The sequence below is a fragment of the Neoarius graeffei genome, chromosome 4, assembly GCF_027579695.1.
Source record: "Neoarius graeffei isolate fNeoGra1 chromosome 4, fNeoGra1.pri, whole genome shotgun sequence".
Lineage (NCBI taxonomy): Eukaryota > Metazoa > Chordata > Actinopteri > Siluriformes > Ariidae > Neoarius > Neoarius graeffei.
The window spans coordinates 109,305,733-109,330,602 of NC_083572.1; the positions used below are offsets into that span (position 1 = coordinate 109,305,733).

At 41.1% G+C, this 24,870-nt stretch overlaps 1 protein-coding gene across 1 annotated transcript in view; it reads right to left on the bottom strand.

Moving 5' to 3' along the window:
* Positions 1-23,492, bottom strand: part of tmem45a (transmembrane protein 45a) — a 49,988-nt gene extending 26,496 nt beyond the window's left edge. The window contains exons 1-2 of the mRNA XM_060920147.1: positions 23,374-23,492; positions 6,724-6,939 (exon numbers count right to left, since the gene is read on the bottom strand). Coding sequence (XP_060776130.1) covers positions 6,724-6,919 — 196 coding nt within the window. The 5' untranslated portion in view covers positions 6,920-6,939; positions 23,374-23,492. The remainder of the gene's footprint in view (positions 1-6,723; positions 6,940-23,373) is intronic.
* Positions 23,493-24,870: the final 1,378 nt, after the last annotated feature.

Below are 24,870 nucleotides of genomic sequence, written 5' to 3' on the forward strand. Positions count from 1 at the left end.
AAGCAAACCATAACTGATGCAGTGAGTAGATTCTCTTTTTTTAAACAACCATATCAGAAAACGTATCCCATGATCGTGGAAAAGGTGTTACTGTGTTTCAGAAGGTCAAATTATTAGCCTGAATCAAGCAAAGAAAACAACTAGGGTGATTGCTGAAATGACTGGAATTGAGTGAAGAACTTTTCAAAGCATTATTAGATCCTGGAAGGATAGTAATGAACTGTCAACTTCGTGGAAGAAATGTGGTCGGAAAAAATCTTGACTGAGCGTGATCAGAGATCACTTAAACACTTGATGAAGTCAAATCATAGAACATGGACAACAGAACTTATGGCTATGTTTAATAGTGAAATTAAGACCATTTCCACACTCACAATGTGATAAGAACTCACAGGATTGGGACTAAACAGCTGTGTGTCCATCAGAAAACCACTTGTTAGTGAGACTAATCAGAAGAAAAGGCTTCAATTTGCTCGGGAGATTGGACTCTGGAGCAATGGATAAAGGTCATGTGGTCTGATGAGTCCAGATTGACCCTATTCCTGAGTGATGGGCGTGTCAGGGTAAGAAGGGAAGCTCATGAAGCGATGCCCCCATCATGCATAGTGTCCACTGTACAAGCCTCTGGAGGCAGTGTGATGATCTGGGGTTGCTGTGGTCAAGTCGAGGCTCAACAATGTTATGGGGCAAGAAAATGAAGTCAGCTGACGACCTGAATGTGCTGAATGACTTTATGGAGTGGTTCCACTCTCTAGTCATCAAGACAAGATCTCGGCCAAAACTTAATGCAAATCTGGATGGAAATAAATGTTGTAATGTCGAATCAATTGTTGACACAATGCTACAGCAAATGCACGCCTTACTCAAGCTAAAGGCTAATGAAATATGAAGAGTGTGCAGGTTTTTTTTAGCCAGGTAGTGTATACCTGTATACCAAGAAATCACTGTTCGTTAACTTTAAATTGTCTGTTGATAGACGAAATGTTTCAACAAGAATGCTCTGAGAGCACAATATCCCCCGCTGGCAACTCGGCCATAACTCTGGTAAAATGCGACTGAATTGAACAAAATTGCAACCATCATAAAACAAAGAATCCTACCAAGTTTCGTGAAATTCCTCCAAAAATTGTGAGAGGAGTTGATTTCAGAAGGTGAGCACCCTTCCCGGGATGGACGGACGGATGGACATCGCCACGACATAATCCCCCTTTGGGCCTTTCGGCCAGCGGGGGATAAAAATTGTAAGGGAAGTTGATTTCAGAAAGCAAGCACACCTTGATGAAATTGCCAAAGTACAAGTTTGTTAATAATCAAGGGCATAACTCTGGGAAAATCTGCCCAAATGAAATGAAATTTCAATCTGCGTATAATGGTCATATAACAAAGCCTTTTGCCAAGTTTGGTGAAATTCCTCCACAGATTGTGAGAGGAGTTGATTTCAGAAGAACGTCCACCCTCATGAAATTGTCAAAGTACAAGTTATTTAATCAAGGGTCAAAACTCTGGTAAAATTTTCACAAACGAAATTAAATCACAATATGCATATTACCATCATATAACAAGGCCTTTTGCCAAGCTTCGAGAAATTCGTCCACAAATTGTGAGAAGAGTTGATGATGTCAGAAGGAAAACACACCTTCATGAAATTGTGAAAGTACAAGGTTGTAAATCAAGGGCTGTAACTCTGGGAAAATGTGACCGAATTGAACAAAATAACAATATGCGTACTACCAACATATAACAAGGCCTTTTGCCAAGTTTGGTGAAATTCCTCCACAAATTATGAAAGGAGTTGAGGTCAGAAGGCAAGCACACTTTCATGAAATTGTCAAAGTATAATTTTGTGAATTAAGGGCTGTAACTCTGGTAAAATCAGACTGAATTGAACGAAATTACAATATGCATATTACCAACATATAACAAAGAATCCTGCCAAGTTTCGTGAAATTCCTCCAAAAATTGTGAGAGGAGTTGATTTCAGAAGGTGAGCACTCTTCCCGGGACGGACGGACAGACAGACGAAAACCGCCACGCAGGGCTGTGCGATATATCGAATATACTCGATATATCGCCGAAAATTCTGTGTGCGATACATAAAATTATTATATCGTAACTATCGAGTATTTTATGGTTATCTTCCGACTTGCGTTCGTTTCGTGTTTGTTGGGTTTGTTTAAAACATTTCCCGGTGGTTTTCTCCCTGTCCCTCAGGAAGTAACGTGAGAGGCTGCCTAAGGGTAATGAAAACAATAATGTCACGCACTCGCCAACCAATCCCGGGCGACATCTCGGTGCTGAAAGGAACTTCCGGGAAGATTTTCTAGTTTCGGTTGTGTTGCCAGATTGGGCGGTTTTAAGTGCGTTTTGGCAGGTTTTGAACATATTTTGGGCTGGAAAACGTCAGCAGTATCTGGCAACACTGCCGGCGGGAAGATTTCCTGGTTTCGGTTTACAATGCTGACTCAGCTCGTGCAATCGCTGGTGCTGCATAGGCTACCGTGTAAGCTCTGTCAATTTCAGCGACAAATTAAAAATGGAAGCGGACGAATTTGTTAGGACTTGGACTGTTTTGGCCTCTAGAGGCCGCTGTTATTTCCTTTTCATGTCATGTTTATTTTGGCCTCTAGAGGCCGCCACTGTTCCTGTGTTTTGTGTTTTTGTTAATTGCCTGTTTAGTCGTAATTATCTTCACCTGTGTCCTTAATTAGTTTGTGTATTTATACCCCCTTAGTTCAGTCCTCTTGTCATGGAGTCTTTGTGCTGTTATGTTTATCTCCAGTTTCCTCTGTACCGTGTTCTTTGTTTTGTACTTTGCTTTTCTGGTTTTTTGGCTTTTGTTTTGTACCTTTTGGATATTTTTATTTTTGTGATCTTCTGAGCTTTTGCATTTTTGCCTTTTCCTTTTTGGACTTTGAACTTTTGATATTTTATTTTTCCCTTTGTCTTCCCAGTATTGGATTATACTCTTTGTTTTTGTTTTTTTGTTTTGCCCTGTATATAGTGTATATAGTATAAATAAACCTTTTGATACTTTTTCTACTTCCGCCTCACGCCTCTGCATTTGAGTCATCCCCCTGGTGGCCTAGTGGGGGTTTGCTGGATTATCACACCAACGAACCAGGTTCGAATCCCAGCAAAACCCTAACAGAATTGGTTCCTAAAAGAACTAATAAGGGGTCAGTCATCTGGCATTTTTTGGATATCGCGAGGAGGACGTGGAGCAGCAAATGCCAGTTTGTAAAGTGTGCAAAAAAACCCTGTCATCACGAAAGGCAGCAGCCGGAATTCTACACATCTGAGAGGCAGAGCCAGAAAACATTCAGTTCAAAAGTGTGCAAAGAGAAAAATGATGTTTTGCAGATCTCTCTCTTCTCTCCCTCAATCTCTCTCTCTATTGTGAATGTTCCAGTGGTTCTCAGTAGTCAGGTTAATAGCTTGGAGATCTATTCTTTAAAATAATTTAATGAATGAGCACTTTTCTTATTTAGGCTAAATGTCTTTCTCAGTGTCGAGCTTGCACTTTATTGGTTTGAGCTCTGAGCAGCTCTGTATTGTATTGCCCCTTTGTTGCAATTTTCAAGATTGTTTTTGCAGTTTGTGCCACATCTTTGTTGAATAAAAATAGTCTTATTTCAATTCAATTGTGATTAATCACGAACATGAAAATTTAAAATCTCATCTCATTATCTCTAGCCGCTTTATCCTTCTACAGGGTCGCAGGCAAGCTGGAGCCTATCCCAGCTGACTACGGGCGAAAGGCGGGGTACACCCTGGACAAGTCACCAGGTCATCACAGGGCTGACACATAGACACAGACAACCATTCACACTCACATTCACACCTACGGTCAATTTAGAGTCACCAGTTAACCTAACCTGCATGTCTTTGGACTGTGGGGGAAACCGGAGCACCCGGAGGAAACCCACGCGGACACGGGGAGAACATGCAAACTCCACACAGAAAGGCCCTCGCCGGCCCCGGGGCTCGAACCCAGGACCTTCTTGCTGTGAGGCGACAGCGCTAACCACTACACCACCGTGCCGCCCATGAAAATTTAAAATGTGTTGTTGAAAACCACCTGTAAAGTTAACCAAGAATGTTATTTAATCTGCAGGGATTGTAGTGAAAACAGTAAAGAGTAAAAGTTAGATTTCACGGGCTCCTTTAGAGGAGATTTAAATATATCGAGATATATATCGTATATCGTGAAATGGAGAAAATGTATCGGGATATTCATTTTTCCCCATATCGCACAGCCCTATCGCCACGACATAATCCCGCTTCGGGCCTTTCGGCCAGCGGGGGATAAAAAACTATGTTTGGAATTTTTTTTCACAGAATAAACATGCATAAATTTGTGTCACGTGTTATCATTTATCACCTGTCTATGCTGGAATAAAGCAAAAAAAAAAAACACCATTAGAATACGCCAGATAAGTTGGCGTTGTCTTATGGATGCGGTTCACTCTGGAGATTCGCTGGCTGTTCGACAACGTTAAATACAACTACAAATTGATAAGTATGATGTGGTATTGTTTAATAAATAAGTTGTAATCAATAGCAGATTTCTATGGTATAAGAGGAATACATAAGTGAAGATTTAATAAAAACAAAGTGTACTAAAAATTAAGGAAAAGAACACAATGTTTCGATGTCGCTCGGACACCATTATCAAGCGAGTGTTCGTAAGCGAAGTCAATGTCAAAACATACAGAAACAGATTAGCGTAATGCTAAGCAAAATGTTAACTTTCCTTAAACGGTCACATTCATTGTTAAAATAGGACAATGAAGACGATAATCAATAGGCTCTGTCCAGCATTGTTTTAAATAAGCCTTGTTTGTTTATTGTGGTCGTCAATGTGACTTTCATACTCTAGAAGGAGGCCGGTGTTTGTTGGCTTGATGTACACGATAGTTTCGATATGACCAGACCAGGCTTGTAGTACTCGAGTCCAGGACTCGGACTCGAGTCCGACTCGTGCCCTAATTTTAAGGACTTGTGACTTGACTTGGACTTGAGCACTGATGACTCAGACTTGGACTTCAACTCGTGCATTAACTGCATTCGGACTCGTAAATTGGAGATGAGGACTCGGATTTTTTCTTTATTTTTGTAACATGCCATAATAATTTGGTATAAGATATTTATATTTACATCAACATTAATTTTTATACTAATTTTGTGCAAGAGGATGCACATTCACCTGTTCATACATCATGTTCAGGAACAAACTAACGTTAATGGCACTAAAATGCCTGGAGAGACGCCCCTAGGATTGTCCACTTTGCTTATACAGACTTCTCGTGCAGTGGGAAAAAATGCACTGCTATGTGTTCCATATGTAGAAGAACTATCGAGGAGACGACAGGGACAACCTCGAACTTCAATCATCATTTGGTAAGACTCCACCCAGAGAAGGAAGTGACAAGCTATGTTTATTGCTCTGTTGATAGTGGGCGGGGCTTGCTTGCTGAGCGATGAACTAGCTAGTGTTAACCCTTTCTCATGTTATTTGCCCTGCTGATAGTGGGCGGGGCTTGTGTCAGACTTGACTCATATCAGTAGTGGACTCGACTTGAAACATTCTTTAATGGCTTGGACTTGACTCAGACTTGAACACTGTGGACTCGAGACTGGACTCGGGCTTGAACACTGGGGACTTGAGACTGGACTCGGACTTGAACACTGTGGACTCGAGACTGGACTCGGACTTGAACACTGTGGACTCGGACTTGAACACTGTGGACTTGAGACTGGACTCGGACTTGAACACTGTGGACTCGAGACTGGACTCGGACTTGAACACTGTGGACTCGGACTTGAACACTGTGCACTCGAGACTGGACTCGGACTTGAACACTGTGGACTCAGACTTGAACACTGTGGACTCGAGACTGGACTCGGACTCAAGGTTTAGTGACTCGACTAAAACACTGGACCGGACTTACTGAGAAGCTGTAAGCCGAGAAAGGGAAGCATGCCATCTTTCTCAATTTCCATGGTAATCTTTAAAAAGGTATGGCAACAATTTAGGACATCCAATAATTTTGAGGCTTCCACTTTATTCGGCATTATTACTACAGTGTCATCAACTTATCTCTGATAATATTCTGGCATTTGACCTTCTTGCTGAAGAGTTATCGCGATTGAACACATAAACATGGTGGCTAGCAGAGGCCCGAGTGGGGAACCCATAGCAACGCCATCAATCTGTTCATATACTGTTCCATTAAATTGGAACATTATATTGCATTACATTACAGGCATTTAGCAGACTCTCTTATCCAGAGCGATGTACAACATACCCAGAACAACCTGAGGAGCAGTTGGGGGTTAGGTGTCTTACTCAAGGGAACTTCAGCCATTCCTACTGGTCCAGGGAATCAAACTGGTGACCTTTTGGGCCCAAAGCTGCTCCTCTAACCATTAGGCCATGGATTCCCAGTTGGTGTTAGCATCATGGAACACCTGATGTTTGGTTGCTATGCTAAGAAGATCGGCAAGGTCCATACAGTATGTGTCATTGAACCAGTTTCCTTCAAATGCTTTGTTTACAAGAATAAGAGGAATAAACAGGACAGAAATAGGACAAGATGTTACAGAAAAATAATCAACTTCCAATTTGTGGTAACAGTAACTGTGCTTCATCACATCACCCCACTGGTAATTGTTTAATTCCTCTGATAGTGCAGGACGGACACATGTCAGAGTCGAACTTACCGATAACAGAGCAGAACAGCATCACGGCTCCTTCAAAGATTTCAAGGCGGTGCTGTGTGGCTCTTGTTGTGAGCCTCGCTGCACCAGCGCTCTTGTTCCTGCGGGTGGCGTACCACAGCGAGTACTTCACCGCCCACCACACACCGCTGATCAGAAACAAGCTGCCGGGTAGCGCATGGCCTTTAAAATTCCCCATGATGAATCCCTCACAGCTCCCTGAAACACCAAGGAAACAGTCAGAGAGATAGGCCATAAATATTCACCCCTCCCCCCCTTTTTTTTGAACTTGTGGACTTGAAAGGGCTTACTTATCTTTTTACCCATTTGAAGGTGCAAAATATTTTTTGTGAAACAAACCTGAAATTAAACAAAAAAAAGCAGACTTCTGATGGTTGAATAAATATTCACACCCTTGGGTCAATATCATATTTGACTGCATTTACAGCTGCTATTAAACCTGCTGTTAACAAAATTGGCCCAAGCTCTTTTTAGATCAGACAGAGATCATTGTTGGTCTCAAATCTGTTGTTTTCTGCGATGTGTGTGTATGTCTCCATCCATATATCCCTCAACCCTGACCAGTTTCCCAGTCCCTGTTGATAAAAAGCCTCACCATAACATGATGCTAACACCACCATGCTTCACACCGAGGATAGTTATGAGCAAATGTAAAAATGTTGAAAAGCTCAAGGAGGATGAATAATTCAGCACAAAACAGCACTGTATCTCATCCATCCGTGCCACATCTCTCTGCTTATCAGACAAAACAGGTATGTGAATGAAATATAAAACAAGATGTAATTGGTTTGTTGAGCCGAGGATTTTAAAATAAAATAGAAATGAACAAAAGTCTACTGACTTTACTATGGAAAGATGAACAAGTTTGCAATTACGGAAAAGGTCATGAAACGTGTACAGTATGCCCTAATGGTGGAAAATAGAACAGGGAATAGCAAAGAAATAACTACTGGGCTGCTATTTTTAGACATCTGCAAGCAACTAGGTGAAGTAATGTCAAGGATGGAGAGAATTCAAAGGAAAAGGGTGGAGTGTGTTTGTGAGAGAGAGAGAGAGAGAAAGCAATCAGAGTAAATTGAGGCTTTGAAGCTATTGTGTGTGTGTGTGTGTGTGTGTGTGGGTGTGTGTGTGTGGGTGGGGTGTTGAAGCCTAATTCCTTTCAACAACTCCAAACCCTCTTAACTGGTGAGAAAGATAAAATAAACAGAACAGAAAGAACACTTTATCATATTTTGTTGCCAGCGTTCATCTATTTATCATTACAAGGATTATGAGGCAATGAAAATAAATGCTATAAAACAGACTAAAGACTATCGTCGTCAATTAACAGAGAACATTTCATCATTTCTTTAGTCAAAGGTAAATTCATTCTCTCCAAGAAGGAACTTTTTTTGTTGTCATACACTACCGTTCAAAAGTTTGGGGTCACCCAGACAATTTTGTGTTTTCCATGAAAAGCCACACTTTTATTTACCACCATAAGTTGTAAAATGAATAGAAAATATAGTCGAGACATTTTTCTGGCCATTTTGAGCATTTAATCGACCCCACAAATGTGATGCTCCAGAAACTCAATCTGCTCAAAGGAAGGTCAGTTTTATAGCTTCTCTAAAGAGCTCAACTGTTTTCAGCTGTGCTAACATGATTGTACAAGGGTTTTCTAATCATCCATTAGCCTTCTGAGGCAATGAGCAAACACATTGTACCATTAGAACACTGGAGTGAGAGTTGCTGGAAATGGGCCTCTATACACCTATGGAGATATTGCACCAAAAACCAGACATTTGCAGCTAGAATAGTCATTTACCACATTAGCAATGTATAGAGTGGATTTCTGATTAGTTTAAAGTGATCTTCGTTGAAAAGAACAGTGCTTTTCTTTCAAAAATAAGGACATTTCAAAGTGACCCCAAACTTTTGAATGGTAATGTATAACACAGTTAACAGAGTTGACAAGAACATTGGGACAGATAAAAAATATATTTTTTATGACTGAAATTTCACATAATACAGAAAATAGACTTTCCATGCAATTGATTTTATAACAGTGAATAGAAAAAGGCCCCCCGAAAAACCAGATTGTTTGACTTCCTGTTTATTGGAGTTGAATGGATGAATCAGGGCTGAAGATGGCTAATCATATGGGGGGAGGGGTGGGAGTCATTTAGTTAATGTTTTATGGATAAATTGGGTCTAAAATGTATATCGAGCATCGCTGTTCTTGAACGGTAGTGTAGAATTTGTTGTCATGTCACTCTTACGGTGTAAAGATACAACAACAACAACAACAAACAAGAACGCTCTGAGAGCACAATATCCCCCCCTGGCAACTTGGCCATAACTCTGGTAAAATGCGACTGAATTGAACGAAATTGCAATAGGCGTATTACCAACATATAGCAAAGAATCCTGCCAAGTTTCATGAAATTCCTCCAAAAATTGTGAGGGGAGTTGATTTCAGAAAGTGAGCACACTTCCCGGGACGGATGGACGGACATCGCCACGACATAATCCCCCTTCGGGCCTTTCGGCCAGCGGGGGATAAAAATTGTACGGGAAGTTGATTTCAGAAAGCAAGCACACCTTGATGAAATTGCCAAAGTACAAGTTTGTTAATAATCAAGGGCATAACTCTGGTAAAATCTGCCACAATTAAACGAAATTTCAATCTGCGTATAACGGTCATATAACAAAGCCTTTTGCCAAGTTTGTTGAAATTCCTCCACAAATTGTGAGAGGAGTTGATTTCAGAAGAACGTACACCCTCATGAAATTGTCAAAGCACAAGTTATTTAATCAAGGGTCAAAACTGTGGGAAAATTTTCACAAACGAAATTAAATCGCAATATGCGTATTACCGTCATATAACAAGGCCTTTTGCCAAGCTTCGAGAAATTCGTCTGCAAACTGTGAGAAGAGTTGATGTCAGAAGGAAAACACACCTTCATGAAATTGCCAAAGTATAATTTTGTTAAACAAGGGCTGTAACTCTGGTAAAATGCGACTGAATTGAACGAAATTACAATATGCGTATTACCGACATATAACAAAGAATCCTGCCAAGTTTCAGGAAATTCCTCAAAAAATTGTGAGACGAGTTGATTTCAGAACGTGAGCACCCTTCCCAGGACAGACGGACATCGCCACGACATAATCCACCTTTGGGCCTTTCGGCCAGCGGGGGATAAAAAGCGCAATTGTAGAAAAGCCATAAGAAGATAAAAATCCATAAGAACAGTTTCAGTAAGACTTTCTCTCATCCTTAAAAGATTAAAGGATTAAAGGAAGAAATTATATTAATATTTCCAAATTTGTATTTTCCTACTGTTAAATTTTTGCCTGCGTGTGCATCTTGCGACATGTATCTGCACGTACAAATATTTCTTACACATTCAAAAACTTCAGTTTCCGAGCCATGTGTACAATTTTGTTTTCCATTTGTGCACAAAGTGTGAAATATAACTGCAATGTTAACAGGGATTATGACTCATTTTAATCCCAAACATATTCCACTTTTTGGAATTTTTCCAAATTCATTCATTGCTTGATCCTGTTCATACAGTACACCAGGGGTCTCCAAACTGATCCATAAAGGGCCGTGTGGCTGCAGGTTTTCATTCCAGCCATGCAGCAGCACACCTGATTTGGCTTATTCAATCAACTGAACTGTCTTCACACAGTCAAATACTTGCAGCCACACCCACCCTTGATTAAAGGGTGGGTGTGTCAGTTGATTGAATGAGCCAAATCAGGTGTGCTGCTGCATGGCTGGAATGAAAACCTGCAGCCACATGGCCCTTTATGGATCAGTTTGGAGACCCCTGCAGTACACCCTGGATGGGATACAAGACCATCGCGCACACACACATTCCTGTACTTCTATCGTTGTGGGGAATCTCATTAACATAATACATTCCCAAGCCCCTTACCCTAACCTTATCCATCATGACTAAATCACGGGCGGCATGGTGGGTGTAGTGGTTAGCACGGTCGCCTCATAGCAAGAAGGTTCTGGGTTTGAACCCAGCAGCCGGCGAGGGCCTTTCTGTGCGGAGTTTGCATGTTCTCCCCGTGGGTGTGCTCTGGTTTCCCCCACACTGTAAAAAATTTTATGGGCAGGTGTTGATTGAACATAGATTTTACATATCATTTGACTCAGAAATGTCATTTTCACTTACAACCAACTAAACCAGGTCGGCCTAATACACTTTCTCTCATTGTGATATCATGTTGAGCTATCAAGAATTTTAACATCCAAATATCAAAGATATCCTTGTTGATAGAACTAGCTGCAACCTGTTGCAACGCTGCATGTTGGTATCCTTGTTGGTAGAACCAATGACGCATATATACACGTGCTGTATGGGGTTTCCTTACCTCTGCGCAGGGGCAAATCACATCAAATCATAGTGTGTAGTCCATATATTAACACTGACGCTCAGCTGTGAAGGTTAACTTGATTTGAATACTCAGGTAAAGGTTTAAGGTTTTTTTTTTAGTTTTTTGTCGTAAAATTGAATTTTGAAATTGACACAGCAGTCACAGTTAGTTTATTTTGTCAAGTGCAAGTAGCTGATGGAGCCTGAGCACTTGTTTGTGATGCAGCCTGAGCCCCTTTTTTATTGTGGTATAAATGTCAGTTTACTCCAGAACACTTGTGAAAGACTCATTCAACAAATGTGTTCAAAATTTCAAATTATAGTCTGTAATCCAACTTGACTTTAATGTTCAGGTAAATTTCAACAAAGGTCTTTAGTTCTTCATTCTAAAATTGAAATGTGAGATTGACATGTAGCAATCTGTCTGGAAGTGGATCACTTTTTTCCTGCACATTGCAGAATTCTTTTTCATTTGCAAGAGACACAGTCTTACAAATAAAAGTGTTTTCCTTTGACAATTATTTGTAAGTGTCTTTTTTGCGCCAGTGATTTATTGTATGTTTTAAGGTACAGGTAACTTGAAAAAAACATCATATGAAATGTAGAAATACATGTTATTATAGCAAACATTTATTTGTTATAGGGTGGCACGGTGGTGTAGTGGTTAGCGCTGTCGCCTCACAGCAAGAAGGTCCTGGGTTCGAGCCCTTGGGCCGGCGAGGGCCTTTCTGTGTGGAGTTTGCATGTTGTCCACGTGGGTTTCCTCCGGGTGCTCCGGTTTCCCCCAAAGACATGCAGGTTAGGTTAACTGGCGACTCTAAATTGACCGTAGGTGTGAATGGTTGTCTGTGTCTATGTGTCAGCCCTGTGATGACCTGGCGACTTGTCCAGGGTGTACCCCGCCTTTCGCCCGTAGTCAGCTGGGATAGGCTCCAACTTGCCTGCGACCCTGTAGAAGGACAAAGCGGCTACAGATGATGAGATTTATTTGTTATTATAAGAAGAGTAACCTAATTTGGGTAACAGCAAAAATACGTTGGTTGAAATCAAATGTAAACTCAAATTTTCTAGGCAACATGATGCAAGAGAATTTTGAGTTGAGATGGTCAACAACAAGTAGTACGTTGGTTGAACTCAAATTTCAACTCAGAAATCCTTGTTAGGTCAACAGCAATTGAGACAGGTTGAGTAAACTAGAATTTTCTAGGCAACATGATGCAAGAGAATTTTGAGTTGAGATGGTCAACAACAAATAGTACGTTGGTTGAACTCAAATTTCAACTCAGAAATCCTTGTTGACTTAACAAGGATCTTTGTTGACTTAAGAAGGATTTTCGTGTTTAAATTTGAGTTCAACCAACTTACCTTTTGTTGTTGACCATCTCAACACAAAATTCTCTTGCATCATGTTGCCTAGAAAATTTAAGTTGAGATGATCACTTTTTTTTTTTACAGTGCACAGTCCAAAGACATGCGGTTAGGTTAATATGGGACGGCCTTGGCCTGAGGTGCCCTTCAGCGAGGCACCTAACTCCCGATTGCTCCCCGGGCGCTGTTAGCATGGCTGCCCACTGCTCTGGGTATGTGTGTGCGCTCATTGCTCACGTGTGTGTTCACTGCTTCAGATGGGTTAAATGCAGAGAGGAAATTTCACAAGTGTGTGATGAATAAAGTTGTGCTTTCTTTTCTTTCTTTCTTTAAATGTATCACCACACCCCTTACCCTATCCCCACCCCTTTCCCTCACCCAAACCTAAGCCTAATTCTAACCTGAACTCTAAAACTAAGTCTTAATCCTCAAACAGCCCTTTGAAGACGTGAGGACCAGCCAAAAATATCCCAGCTCTCTTGGTTAAAAAATGCATTCCGGTCCTCAATATGTAGCAAGTACAAATACACACACACACACATTTTCATACCTGGGGCAATTTAACATAGCCAGTCCACCACCTGGCATGCTTTTGTGAGGTTGGAAGAATCTGGAGAACTTGGAGGAAACTGACATGGAAACATGAAAACATGTGAAACTTTATACAGACGGTAACCCGAGCTAAAATCGAATGCACTGCATCACCATGCGACCATTTTAGTAACTAGAGTTACTAAACTAAATATTTGTACAGTCAGTACAGTACAGTGAGACTTCTATGGGATACTCTACCGTACCATTTTCTTAATTTCTGTCTGTCTTTATTTTAACAATAGTAATATTTTCCTTAAAGAGTTAAAAAAAATAATCTAGCAATCTCCAGCTTAATCTCTCAATCTACTGTATGTACAGTATAGTAACCACGTTTCATGTCCTAAAGGTTAGAGAAGCAGCTTTAGGACCAAAAGGTCGCTGGTTCAATTTCCTGGACCAGCAGGAATGGCTGAAATGCTCTCGAGCAAGGCACCTAACCCCGAACTACTCTGGGCATATTGTATATCGATCTTAATAAGAGCATCTGCTAAATGGCAGTAATGTAATATGGTTTCAGTTATGAATTTCCGTTCTCAGCATGACTCACCATTCCCAGCACCACAAGCACTGCTTGCTATTATTCAGTCTTCCTTCATATGTCTTTGGTTTTGGTTTTGTTCTCCACCTCGCCCTGTCACTGGTTGATTACCCTACTGTGTTCACCTGTTCCGTGTTTCACCTTGATTAGTTTGGGTTTTTTTAAAATTCCACGCTGTTTCTACTTTATGTTCTTGTCATTTGTTTCTAGAGGTGTAACTCTGGTCACCATTTGATTCGTGATCCCGGCTTCATGATTCACAATTTTGATGAAGACAAATGGCGACTCCTTTTTTATTTCTGTATAATAAACAACACAAAACGATATACATTTTTGTTTGTGTAAAGCTAAACAAATCAAAAATGGGTTCAATAATACAGAGGTTCAATATTATAAAAAATATTACAAATATTACAATCTTTATTTTAGAAAACTGACGATATAACTTCATAAATTCGTCCGAGATAACGTTGCCGGTAATGGCGATGGTCCGTTTTGTTTGCCCCACAAGATGGCGGCTGGAGGGCGTTCCCCGGAATGCCGTGACATCAGTGAAAACTATGTATTGAGAAAAGGGGGCGGGGCAAACCAAATGAATAGGTGTACTCAGAGTCTCGTCTCTACTGCACAGACTCCGGCTCCAAATTTGACAACATGGTGGAGGAATTTTGGCTTCAGTTCTGTAGAACGGAAGGCAATGGAGCCACGACGTTTGTTTCGTTTTTTACCAATCGATGAGTTAGACAGATTGAGACCTCCGGTGTTGAAACAATGCAAGTGCATTAAATGCATAATTCATCCAATAATGTGAATCGCACATCGTCGATGTTTTTGCATCGCATCGCAATGTATCCGTTACATCCCGAGTTGTTTCTGCGCCTTGTTATCTGTTCCATGTTTGTTCCAATTTCTCAAATCATGTCTGTGTTTACATTTAGAATACGGATTTACTTTTAACCCCCGAGTATGGACTACAGCGACAGTTCTTGCATTTGCATGTAACCATATAATAATAATAATTAATGTTAAGACCATATTTTTAACCTTGGCTAAATTCTCTAACAAACAATATGCGATAACATGTGAAGATCCTCCAACAACAGACCTGCGATTAAAGAAAATGATACGATGAAGCTCTTCATTGACGAAGAGGAGCCGTTTTGAGGCCATCCTTAAAAAAAAATCCGTTTCCTGTCCACCGGATGAGCAAAAAAATTTTCAGTCGGGAGGGAGGGATTTTTTTTTAATATATATACAGTATGGATGGATAAGAAATCGCAATGCTGTGTTTGCTTTTTCTTTCAGTACTTTTTTATTACAAAAGCAGACACATTTAATAAAATGACAGTTTAATCAGCTGAAACTTGTACAAAAACTTTAAGTTAGCATTTTAAATGATGACTGCAACATTTGCAAAACTTTTACAAAGGTACTTAAAATGTCCGACACACGGACTTTTTGTAGTTCTAAATCGAGCGTTAGGCCTAGTTCGGATGAAATTACACTATTAAAATGATCACTGAATGATTTGTTTTTCTGAATCTTTACTATTTTGTTGTTCGCCAGAATACCATTTTGCGATTTCACACTTAAGCAAATATTTGAAAACTCCGGATCTCCTTCCTTCATGGTGGCTGCCATTTTTTTGTGCCACACGACGCATGTGCAGAGCTGATTCGATTCTATATTCTGCGCGGAATGCAGGGCTTTCCACAAGCGCCAGCTGCCGGCCACACAATTAAGTCCAGCCGGCTACTTTAATGACTATTATTTTTGTAGCCTACAGGCTCTAAATATTAATTTTCGATTTTAATAAAATTAAATGTTTATCTAACGGACTGACAATAATGTCAAACTGAACCGCACTCATTTAAGTTGTGATTCGCGCTGTTTGTACTGATAATAGCCACAAATTCCCCGCCGACTTCGTTGATCAGGGGAGAGTAACTCATCCGCGGCCCCGACATGTGGTGTGTGTGCGCGCGCGCACTCGGCGGAGGCAGTAGTGTGTCGGAGGGGACAGAAGCAGAGATGACGCTTATTTTGTCTCCGGTAAACCAGTCTTCTCTCGTTCAATTACGTGCTGGCATCAAAAGACACCGTTGGTTGTAAATGAAACCAAACTGAGTGGTTGGAGTGTATTTTCATACACAAATGGAGAAATGTTCGCTGAGTGTTTAATTGTGTCGCCCCACTGCAGACCGTTGTCGTTGTTAATTCATAGCATGCTCAGCTGCGTGAATGTGTCATGCACCGAAAATAAGAGATTTACAAGCCAGGAACGCCTCAAAGAAAGAAGATTTACTGCCATTTTACTTTGTATTTGAGTAAAGTGAATAAATAAATGGTCTGTGGAAAATACATTTAATCCTGGGAACTGCGTGCACAGGAGTTTATTCTGTGTTTACTCCCCCCCGGCTGGCTACTTATTTGTCATGGCTGGCTAGTATGAGCCTTAGTGGAAAGCCCTGGGAATGCGTAAATGTCAAGTTCGATTTTAGATTTATGAACCCGAAAAAAAATGTTGAAAAACTCGGGGGCATCGTGGCTCAGGTGGATAAGGCGCCACACCATAAATCCAGTGGCGGCTGGTAGCCTTTCAAACAGGCGAGGCTGGTCGGTTACGATATTTCCAGATTTTAAAAGAAAAAACATCAATTTTGCCCATACTCTTGCCTCTGATCTGGCTGATTGTTGGCAGGGTCACAAACTGTGAAATAACAGGTTCTTTTGGCCCATTAGCCTACTGTCCAATATACATGATGGTGGTGTGTGTGTGTGTGTGTGTGGGGGGGGGGGGTATATTTTAACATTTTATATTTTAAAATTGTGGCATGTTGTTTAAAAATTGATCATTATTGAAAGCAGCTCTTTGTCAGGAACCTCAGCAGTAACAGCAGAGTGTTCTGGAATAGGCACAAGCACTGACCTTGGGGAGCCAAACATAGAGCTGGGGGCCACACATTTCATTCAATAACACTTTCCCTATATTTTACTTATTTTGACTGAGAAATGTTTTATTGACAATTTTGATAACCCTTCACTTTTAATCCAGGTCTGTAGTGTGAAATGTTCTCGGCTGTGTTTTTGTTTAAAAATGTTTTCCAAATTGTAGCTGTGTTTAATTCATATCCAGAAAAATATATATTCCAATATAATATACTCAGCATAAACATTTTAAATAGATTCTATATTTTTGGTCCATCCATGACATATTACTAAAGTAGCCTATTTACTGTTGTTGATGTGGGTCACTTGCTGTTAGCCAATTCACTTTCTCGTGCCAGGAGAGCTGAAAGGAACGAGTATTATTCCCTACCTTTTTCACCAAGTCAATTTGAGGCGTTGGTCTACCCTGCTCTTTAATTTTAATTTTTTCCTCGAAAGGAAGACTGGCAAATGGCTTCGCCAAAATTAAATCAGCAATGCTTGGCATCCGTGCGCAGCTTTCTTGCTAGCTGACTAGCCCCCTCAAGTTCAAGTTCAGTCACTCAAATAAACAACATTTCTGGAACTAAGATAGCAAACTTGACAACACTATATTTACACTTTATTTACAATGAAAATATATACAAACTAAAAAAGCTGGTAGAAACCGTATGTAATGAATGAAATCGAAATGTAAGCTGATCTCTTACAATACACCACAGCACTTGCGAATCCACATGGGACTGAACTGAGATTCATTGCCTGTCTATATTTGAAATGAGCTGTCAATCAAAGAAAATATCCGGCCGCTTTCACCAATCACCAGTCTCCTCGCGGAAACTGCCATGTCCCTCCCACTGTGAGGCTGGGAGTCCGTGGGCGGGCGTTTTCGCAGTATTTGTCCAACAACCGTCTTGCATTTTGAGATTGAAAAGCGCAGAGCTCCCAAATGCCACTGAAGTCCACTGAGGCTGGGAGTCCGTGAGACTCCGTGGGCGGGCGTTTTCGCAGTATCTGTCCAATAATCGTCTTGCATTTTGAGATTGAAAAGCGCAGAGCTCCCAAATGCCATTGAAGTGCACTGAGGCTGCGCTGCATCGCGCTGTCACGAGGGGGAAAAACTCACGCACACATTAAAGTTATAAGGGAATGATTTCGCACTGTAGTGGGTTGAGCACATATATTTCTATGATTCTGGATCTGAAATAGCAATGTTATAAGGTCGGCTATAACATAAGCCTAGCGCAATTCATCCTACACGATGTTCGTCATTTTTAGAGGAGGCTGAGCCTCCCTCGTTGTCTTAGAGCAATCGCCCGTGCATAAATCCTGGGACCCGGGTTCGATTCCGACCTGAGGTCATTTCCTGATCCCTCCCTGTCTCTCTCTCTCCTGCTCATTTCCTGTCTCTACACTGTCCTGTATAATAAAGGTGAAAAAAGCCCAAAAAATATCGAAAAACCAGCGTTAAAAAAAAAAAATTTCAACAGCACTCACCTGGCCAGTGGAACGGAAACAGAACATTTTTTAATAATGGCCTGAGTTTGTCATCATCCTAAGCCATTCTTTTATCAGTGGCTTTTATATGAACTTCGTAGCAACATTCACAATCTGAGATTATGGTCAAAAACTTCTCGCACAACCAGAACTGTCCTTGGTTGCGTTCCGAGACCACCAACATCACTGACGACCAAAACATTATTTGACCTTTCTATGGCATTATTTTTAAACTCATGCCTTAGATAACAGCAATAAGAGGAGCAAAACATCAGAACCTCCCTCTCCGATTCTGTTTTCAGCAGGACCTCTATCCCTCCATCCATCGCCATGGAGACCAGATGACTCCTGAGAGCCCTTGAGTGGAGAGAGGGCCGGCTGTCTGATCGGCTGCCATTGTCGTGTTTATTTATAATCACCGCCTGATAAATATTCACCACGTCCTTCAGGTGAAAAGAAGGGTGGTGATGTATTAGATCATCTCAGACGACATGAAGATACAAACTGAAACAGAGACACGGTTTCTGATGGGTCTGTTACAGCATGAGGCGTGAATACTAATGCACTTACAATTTCTTTGGCGTCTTATAATATGTGTATTAATTCATTTCCCACAACAGCAGCGCTGAAAGTAGATCCGGCTGTAATTCACATCACAGATTTATTTTAATGCGCTTGTTCTGATATCGTTTCTATAGTAACAGCTCATTCACAGGGACCTGTAGCTACAACGAATGTAGCGTGCCACATCATGCAAGTCTCGAAAAATGTACTGTTGCTTATCATTGTTTATCTTTTATAGAAGGAGTCTCCAGCGTCAGCGCTTTGTAAGCTCTAACATTAAGTTTTTCATTTATCCGCTGAAACATTATTACCTGCGTGGGTTTTTTTTTTGCCTAGTAACTTCAAGAGGCAGAAAAAAGCACGTCCAGTGATGGAGTGAGTGGTTATAAGTTCTACAATGTAAGTGAGAACAAGAACTAACTTGTTTCTTTGACTTTCCGCACTATTAAAGGTAGACGGCCTTTCAGATTTTTCAAGTCTAGGTCATTAAAAGAATTTTCCCGACACCCAATTATTTTTGTTTAGTGGACCGAAAGCTTCTGAATTTGAATCACAGACTTCCAATTTAATAAAAAAAAAAAAATAGAACAATTAAAGGGGAACTGAAGTCATTTTTAAACTTGCTTTATTTCTTAATTAACGTGTTATTCAATGATGTTTTCGGTTTCAGTAACCTTATATCGTGACCCGTATTGGCAACTAATTGCAATTAAATATTATACGTATCGGCCTATTCGGTTTTTAGCCGTGTTGAATTTAGTTCGTTTGGTCCACGGCAGGCGTCGCTTATCTGCGCGATCTTCACGAGACTTGTGCGAGACTTCGAAACGTGAAGTGTCAGCCAGGTGTCAGTGCCGCCATTTTGAAAACTGTTTTCCAAACGAAGTATTGCACAAAAACAAGTTTAAATGACGATTCCTGCCTACCTTTTTCAAACTTTCCTGATTGCTATCAAAACAAACAAAACTTCCGGCTTGGTTACATCAGCAAAGAGGGCGCGCACGTCTTTAGACAACCCCTGTGTCCGAAATCGCTCCCTATTCATTATATAGGGCACTATATAGTGAGGACGCCATTTTGTAGTGCTGTCCGAAACCTTAGTGAGGATTATTTACACCCTATATAGTGCACTCAAAGTATCCCACAATGCATCACGAAAAGTAGTGTACAACGATGGTCACTAACCAAAGCAATATATCCCATCATGCATTGCGGTCACATTGAAAGAAATCAAATTAAAAGTCTCAAATTTGATTTAATAAAAGGTAGAGGCGAAGAAGAAAGTATTCAGGCTTGATTTAAAAGAACTGAAAGCTGCAGGGACTTTGTATTGATTAATGTGGGAAATGCGCTCAGTATAATATGGATTTATCACAAAAACACATGCGTGTATTTATTATTTTGAAACCCACCAGCCGACTGATCTGGCACGTTTTAATTGTGCGACAGTAATGACGCAAATACCAGCGCGACGGAGTAGTGTCCGAAAGCGTTTTTTCATTTTACCAATGAGCTCAATGTATAGTCCTTTATACAGTAATTCCCTATATAGGGAGTAGTGAACGAGTAAGTGGGCTTTCCCCATCCCCGTTCGCACAAGGCATTGTGGGATACAAATTTGAAACAGGAGAGAAAAATGGAGGGCGTGAGTGTGCGAATGAAATGTGAAAGACCGACTACAGTAACGGAAAGAAAGCGAGAAGAAAAGACATTATGTTCTATACGAAGGAAAGGAAACGCAGGACCAAACTAATAAATATGGGCACTCAGCGAGCACCTCGGCGTGATCAGCTGTTCATTTAGCGACAGAATGATGGAACTGTCAGTGCACGCTCAAAGGGAAAGCTGTAGATGGCAGTAATGCAACACTGTGGATGCCAGCTGCCGTAAAACACAAAAGAAGAAGAAGAAGGTAAACCTGCGCATGCGCACACGGACTTCCTCTGTCTGCTTGACTGCGCGAAGCGAGCGATTTCATGCACATTATTTGCTTTAATCCCCTCAAATTAAACAACTTCCCAGCCACAGAATGGCCTGATATTTGGTGAGATATTACAGAAATAAACATATATCATAATGACCACATTTCAGACGGAACTAAATTTCACCGATTTCATGAAATCGAAAGGCCGTCTAGCTTTAATGTAACTAAAACAGAGAAACGGTACGAGGCGTTGTTTCACTGGCAAATCCCTGTAGTATAAAAAGGAATAAAGCACTTCACGGTGTGCTGTTATTGGAAAATAATCAAACTGTACAGCGTTTTAAAAGATTAACTCTAGTTTGCGAATCACACAGAATCCATCTCATGGTGGATTATTTCTCATGACCCTGTCATCTTTTATTGCTCACGTCATTTTATGAACTGTACTGATGTTTCCTCCTGTTACGATATTACGCCAAATTTGTGTCGATTCATGACATGAACTCCCAATAACGATTGTTACATGATGTTCATCAGTACAAAATGTGGAAAGGTTATGCAAGGAATTGTGTATATGTGCATATCATGTATATTATAAGAGTATGTTAAATTACAGCACAGTGTATAAAGAAATACCGTAGAGCAAAGACGCTTTCAAAGATAATGAAATTAAACGTTTCTACATTTTAAAAATATGTGTAAAAACGGTAGTAAACGGTAATAAATTAAATAAAATCAATACGTGGTGGCTGGCAGCACGGTGGTGTAGTGGTTAGCGCTGTCGCCTCACAGCAAGAAGGTCCGGGTTCGAGCCCCGTGGCCGGCGAGGGCCTTTCTGTGCGGAGTTTGCATGTTCTCCCCGTGTCCGCGTGGGTTTCCTCCGGGTGCTCCGGTTTCCCCCACAGTCCAAAGACATGCAGGTTAAGTTAACTGGTGACTCTAAATTGAGCGTAGGTGTGAATGTGAATGGTTGTCTGTGTCTATGTGTCAGCCCTGTGATGACCTGGCGACTTGTCCAGGGTGTACCCTGCCTTTCACCCGTAGTCAGCTGGGATAGGCTCCAGCTTGCCTGCGACCCTGTAGAAGGATAAAGCGGCTAGAGATAATGAGATGAGATGAGCAATACGTGGTGTGATGATGCTTTGCTCGAACAGCAGTTTTATAAGGAAATGAGCTGTGAGTTTTACGTGCAAAATGTGTAATATCTGATAGAACTCTTAAATATCTCTGATGTAATATTCTGCTTTCTTTACTGACGTACAAGTAACACGATATATATACTCATTGGCCACTTTATTAGGAACTACAGGAAAGCGAAGGAGACTCTGAAGATGAGGGTTTATAAGTACAGTGTTTATCCTCCGGGAACCTGGTTTTCTCAGTCAAGACTCTCTCAAGAGCTGCCTGTAAAGGCCAGCATGATCAAAACCAGTGACCGGGACAATGTTCACTTCCTGTCATCTCAATCCACTACTCTGAGTGGGCGGGGCCGAGCGTGGGCGATGATGGTTTATCTTCAGTTGCCGTTTTGTTCTTTCTAGTCATCCCGCTTAAAAGGAATACTTTAGTGGGGTTTTAAAATCCTAATCACTTTCTAATGAACACCCATCCATCCACCTGCTGTTGTGTTTGATGCGTTTCTCTAATCAGTCGATGCATCAAATCATGCAGATACAAATCGAGAGCTTCAGTTAATGTTCATGATGTTCAAACATCAGAATGGGAAAAATTACGGGTGTTGGTTTGAGCCAGATGGACTGGTTTGAGTCTTTCAGAAACTGCTGATCTCCTGGGGTTTTCACACACAACAGTCTCGAGAGTTTACACAGAATGGTCTCATCTCATCTCATTACCTGTAGCCGCTTTATCCTGTTCTACAGGGTCGCAGGCAAGCTGGAGCCTATCCCAGCTGACTACGGGCGAAAGGCGGGGTACACCCTGGACAAGTCGCCAGGTCATCACAGGGCTGACACATAGACACAGACAACCATTCACACTCACATTCACACCTACGCTCAATTTAGAGTCACCAGTTAACCTAACCTGCATGTCTTTGGACTGTGGGGGAAACCGGAGCACCCGGAGGAAACCCACGCGGACACGGGGAGAACATGCAAACTCCGCACAGAAAGGCCCTCGCCGGCCACAGGGCTCGAACCCGGACCTTCTTGCTGTGAGGCGACAGCGCTAACCACTACACCACCGTGTCGCCCACACAGAATGGTGCAGAAAACAAAAAACATCAAGTGAGTGAGAGACAGTTCTGTGGGTGGGAACAAAACAAACGCCTTGTTGATAAGAGAGAGTCAGAGGAACACGGCCAGATTCAAGGAGGTTATAACTTTTTTTTTACCAGGAAGGATATAGTAACTCATATAATTACTCTTTACAACCACGGTGAAGAGAAAAGCATCTCAGCATGCAACAGAAAACAGAAGAACACATCGGGTTAGAATCAAGAACAAGTTCCTATTAAAGTGGATGCTGAGTGTGATTTATAATATGTATATGTTGTATTTATTAATAATAATAATAATAATAATAATAATAATAAAGTAAAAACTAAATCAAGACTAAGTTCATATGTATAAAGGTTAATACACAACTTTTTTTTCTTTGCTTCTTTTTTTACAATAATTATATTTGAGTGATAATTAATTATTATAGTGAACTTTTTCCTGAATGAATTTTTTCTTAATTAAATAATTAAGTGTTTGTAACCAATAAACATTTTTATATTTAAAAAAATCCCTGATAGCTATAAGATGATGAAGTTATAAATGCTACAACTAAATAAACAAACAAATAAATAAACACTGGTATGTTTTTTCCCCACTTACCCTTACAGACTGGAGAAGAAAGAGGGATGAAGAAGGGATGAGTTTATTATCAAGATGACTTCTCGTCTTTTCTTCTTCACTTTTGAAAAGGAAAACTGTTAAAACATCACGAACACGAACTTCCACATCCTCTCCATCACCTTCTTTCCAGCTTTTCCTGATTTTCTTTTTCCTTGGTTGTTTTTTTTTTCCCGTTATTTTTGAACAAATCGCCCACGTAATCAGCGATTGGCTCAAATCTGGACGCAACGTCACTCATCTGCGCTCTGATTGGCTAAGCCGAATGTCAATCATTCTCGGGACTGGATTCCACGTGTGCATTTTCACCCCGCCTGCTTTCTATCTGCTTTAGACACTGAGTGTGTGTGTGTGTGTGTGTGTGTGTGTGCTGGAAATAAACCTCCTGTATGAATGTTAAATGTTTAGTCTACTCTGGTTTCATCTTCTCTTTTTCTTCCAACCCTTGTACACTTTTGAGGGCCCTTGAAAAAACAAGGTCTGTTGTGTTCAAATTCACTTAAAATCACACCATGTGTTAAAGTAAATAATGCACATTCATTAAAAAAAAGAAGCTGTGATTATGTTGGGTGGATACACAAACTGTGTGTGTGTGTGTGTGGGGGGGGGGGGGGGGGGGCGGTTGTAGGTGTGAGTGAGTGAGTACGTGCATATTGTCACGACCTGGAATTTTAGTGCACTACAGAGTGCACAAGTCATTATCATTTTATTCCCTGTATGTAAACCTACCCTTGACACTTTATGCCCTTGGTAATAAACAAATGACATCAGGAAACTTTTTTACAGGAAAAAAGTTATTCATTGTGCACTATATCTCATCAGGGAGTCGAGGTGGAGGCTGTGGATTCCTCAACGTACCTCGGGCTGGACTGGACTTGTAACACCAATCACTTATACAGGAAGCGACAGAGCAGGCTATACTTCCTTAGGAGGCTGCGGTCCTTTAACATCTGTAGGAAGCTCCTGTGGATGTTCTATCAGTCTGTGGTCGCCAGTGTCCTGTTTTACACCGTGGTGTGCTGGTCTTGGTTTTTAGCTATTTCTGTTTCTTTTAAATACTTGATAACAATTTTTGGGGTTTTGTTTTCGAGTAGAGTTTTTATTTTGTCCTCCGTCTTTTATTTCGTTCGCCAACACGTTCCGCCATTTTGTTTTTCTCAACTCACGGTATCTCATCTCATCTCATTATCTCTAGCCGCTTTATCCTTCTACAGGGTCGCAGGCAAGCTGGAGCCTATCCCAGCTGACTACGGGTGAAAGGCGGGGTACACCCTGGACAAGTCGCCAGGTCATCACAGGGCTGACACATAGACACAGACAACCATTCACACTCACATTCACACCTACGCTCAATTTAGAGTCACCAGTCAACCTAACCTGCATGTCTTTGGACTGTGGGGGAAACCGGAGCACCCGGAGGAAACCCACGCGGACACGGGGAGAACATGCAAACTCCGCACAGAAAGGCCCTCGCCGGCC